Source organism: Neolamprologus multifasciatus, chromosome 7 (assembly GCF_963576455.1).
Source record: "Neolamprologus multifasciatus chromosome 7, fNeoMul1.2, whole genome shotgun sequence".
Lineage (NCBI taxonomy): Eukaryota > Metazoa > Chordata > Actinopteri > Cichliformes > Cichlidae > Neolamprologus > Neolamprologus multifasciatus.
The window spans coordinates 396,506-399,308 of NC_140445.1; the positions used below are offsets into that span (position 1 = coordinate 396,506).

The following is a 2,803-nucleotide window of genomic DNA, read 5'->3' on the forward strand; positions in this document are numbered from 1 at the left end:
GATGTAAATCATCCACAGCTGCCCTCGTGGTGTTCAGGAGGTGGGAATGAGGAGAGCTCCAGCTACCTGCAGAGCAGACGGACGTCTCCAGCGCCCACACGGTCCTCAGAGGCCGATTAAATATGAAAACACAGAGTCAGCTAAACCAGCGATATTAAAAAGAATGGATGCTGACACGGCTCCAACTTCTTTTTCTGCAAAAACAGCAGGGCAGCATATTCACAAAGATACGAGAGCACGGAGTCGGCGTCAGAGGCTTCACTGTAAACTCAGGTTATTTCTGCTGGTTTTATTTAGATTTGGTAGGCCCAGTGTAAGATAAAGAAGGATTATTCTGAGCTCTAAATCATGCAAAGCTACTCAGGCGGAGGCCAAGAATAAAAAGATGGTGAGAATGAGCAGAATCAGCCCAGCTTCAGGTTTGACCTACGACCCCAGAGACTCACGGGGCATCCGGTAGAAGAAGCGGTCTCCAGCTCCGTCGTTGGTCTGCAGGATCTTGCTGTCCAGCGTCCAGTCCAGGTGAGTGATGAAGCTGGAGGACTGGCTGCACTCTCCGACCTGCAGACAGTCAGAGACGGAGTTAGCTTCGCTTCTAACATCTCAACCTCCTCTAACTTCCCGCTGACTCTCCAACACGACCTTCTTGTATCTCTGGGCGACAGCGTAGATGTCCACCAGTCCGTCGTTGGAGCCGACGGCGAGGTAGGCGCCATCCGGCGAGAACTTCATCTCGTGGATCACCTCCTTCCTGTCCTTGATGTGAACGACCTCAGTCATGTCTCTGAGAGGAGACCAGCACACGCACACGTTACAAAAGCAGCGTGACTGTGTTTGTGCAGCACATTTAACGTAAAGGTTTGTTCAAGTTAAAGGCCAGAGAGTAGAAATCAGTTTGCTTACAAGTAGAAATCTTAAAAGTAGAAACGGGTCGGGCGGTGAAATGGGTATTTGATATTCCAGAGATTTGGAGTAAGAGCTGAAAAAGCTCCATCGCTCTAACTTTAAGTCTAAATCCCAATATGGCCGCGATGCTCTGACAGGAGCGTGAACACGACGAGGATCAGACCGGTGCAGCCGTGCCGGCACATTTAACATCTTTAAAACAATCAAATCAAACCTAAAACTGACAGGAAGTCAATGCAGTGACTCCAACACTGGAGTAATCACATGTTCGTGTCCCAGACTGATGGATGACGCTGAGGCCGACGGAGGCAGCACAAACATAACAACCTGTTTTATTCTTTCACAAACATAAAATTAAATTCATGTTTATTCACGGGGGCGACCGTGGCTCAGGGGGTTGGGAAGCGCATCTGTAACTGGAAGGTCGCCAGTTCGATCCCTGGGCTCTCTGTCCTGGTCGTTGTGTCCTTGGGCAAGACACTTCACCTACCGCCTGCTGGTGATGGCCAGAGGGGCCGATGGTGCGATATGGCAGCCTCGCTTCTGTCAGTCTGCCCCAGGGCAGCTGTGGCTACAACTGTAGCTGCCTCCACCAGTGTGTGAATGTGAGAGTGAATGAATAGTGGAAGTGTGAAGCGCTTTGGGTGCCTTGAAAAGCGCTATATAAATGCAATCCATTATTATTATCCTTTAGGTCTTTAAGACATTTAAACAAAGCAGGAGTAACATATGTAAAGAAAGCAGTAATGGGCCAAAACTAGAGCCTTGGGGGACTCCAGAGGACAGAGAGAAGAAGAAAATCATCAACACTTTACAGAAACAGCTTTAATTTGTACACAAGCACCAAGACTGCACGTACATAATCTGTCATTCACATAGGAAACCAATTGAGAGCTGTGTGTGTGTGTGTGTGTGTGTGTGTGTGGCAAAGTTGTTCTGCGCAGAGTACCAGGGGCACGGAGAAAAGTTGTCGTACCATAGGCACGAGGAGTGCGTGTGTGTGTGTCACCTGACTCTCAGCACAGTGAAGGATCCGTCCTTCATGCCCAGAGCCAGCTGGGATCCGTCCACGCTGAACGCCACACTGCGCACCGCCTCCTCCATGTTACAGCGAGCGATGAGGGCGTGATCCACCAGACTCCACAGCCTGACACACACACACACACACACACACACAAAGAGGAGATGAGCCAAAGCAGCGCTCAGTGTAAGGATCTGTATCACCGAGCCCACTCTGCTCGTCTCAGCTCTCTGCTTCCATTTTCACACTCAGCCACGGTAGCTTTGCATGATTCAGTCCAAAGAGAGCACCGACCTGACGGAGCGGTCGTCGCTGCCGGTGACAGCCAGAGGCTTTTTGGGGTGAACGTCGAGCGCCCACAGCTCGCCCTCGCTGTGTCCCTGCATGATGAGCAGCGGCTTGTCCCGGTCCGGCACCATCACCTGCACAGGTACAACGACTCAAGAGCAGGTTTTCACATTTTAAAGCACCACATGTGCTGTTTCAGTGCTGATCTGAGCTGCTCAAACTGCCTGACATTAAAAACTCTTCACAGTTTTGATTAATGAGAACATTATGATATAATGAGGTCTTTACAAAAATAAAACTCTTTGAAACGCGTCGCCGCGGGGAGGGAACAGCGTGAGGTTTCGTCTTCTTCCTCACCTCAAAGATCTCGCTGTCTTGCGTCCCTGCCAGGATCCGGTCGGCTCGCCAGCAGACGCTGCGAATAGACAGACCTGAAGGAGGGAGGAGAGGAAAGGAGGAGGTAAGGTGACACGAAACTGTCACAACATCAGGAGAGAGACAAAAATAAAACCAGTGGAGAAGAAAAGAAGCAAACAGGAGAAAAATGGAGAACGACACCGCTGCAGAGGAAGCAGGATGAACACGGTG

The 2,803-nt window shown here is 50.3% G+C and overlaps 1 protein-coding gene across 1 annotated transcript in view; it reads right to left on the bottom strand.

The window, feature by feature from the left end:
* The window catches only part of LOC146513346 (echinoderm microtubule-associated protein-like 6), a 74,728-nt gene that overhangs the window by 15,559 nt on the left and 56,366 nt on the right, over nt 1-2,803 (bottom strand). The window contains 5 exon segments of the mRNA XM_085168972.1: nt 447-561; nt 643-784; nt 1,916-2,053; nt 2,222-2,349; nt 2,573-2,646. Of these exon segments, the coding sequence (XP_085025098.1) occupies nt 447-561; nt 643-784; nt 1,916-2,053; nt 2,222-2,349; nt 2,573-2,646 (597 nt within the window).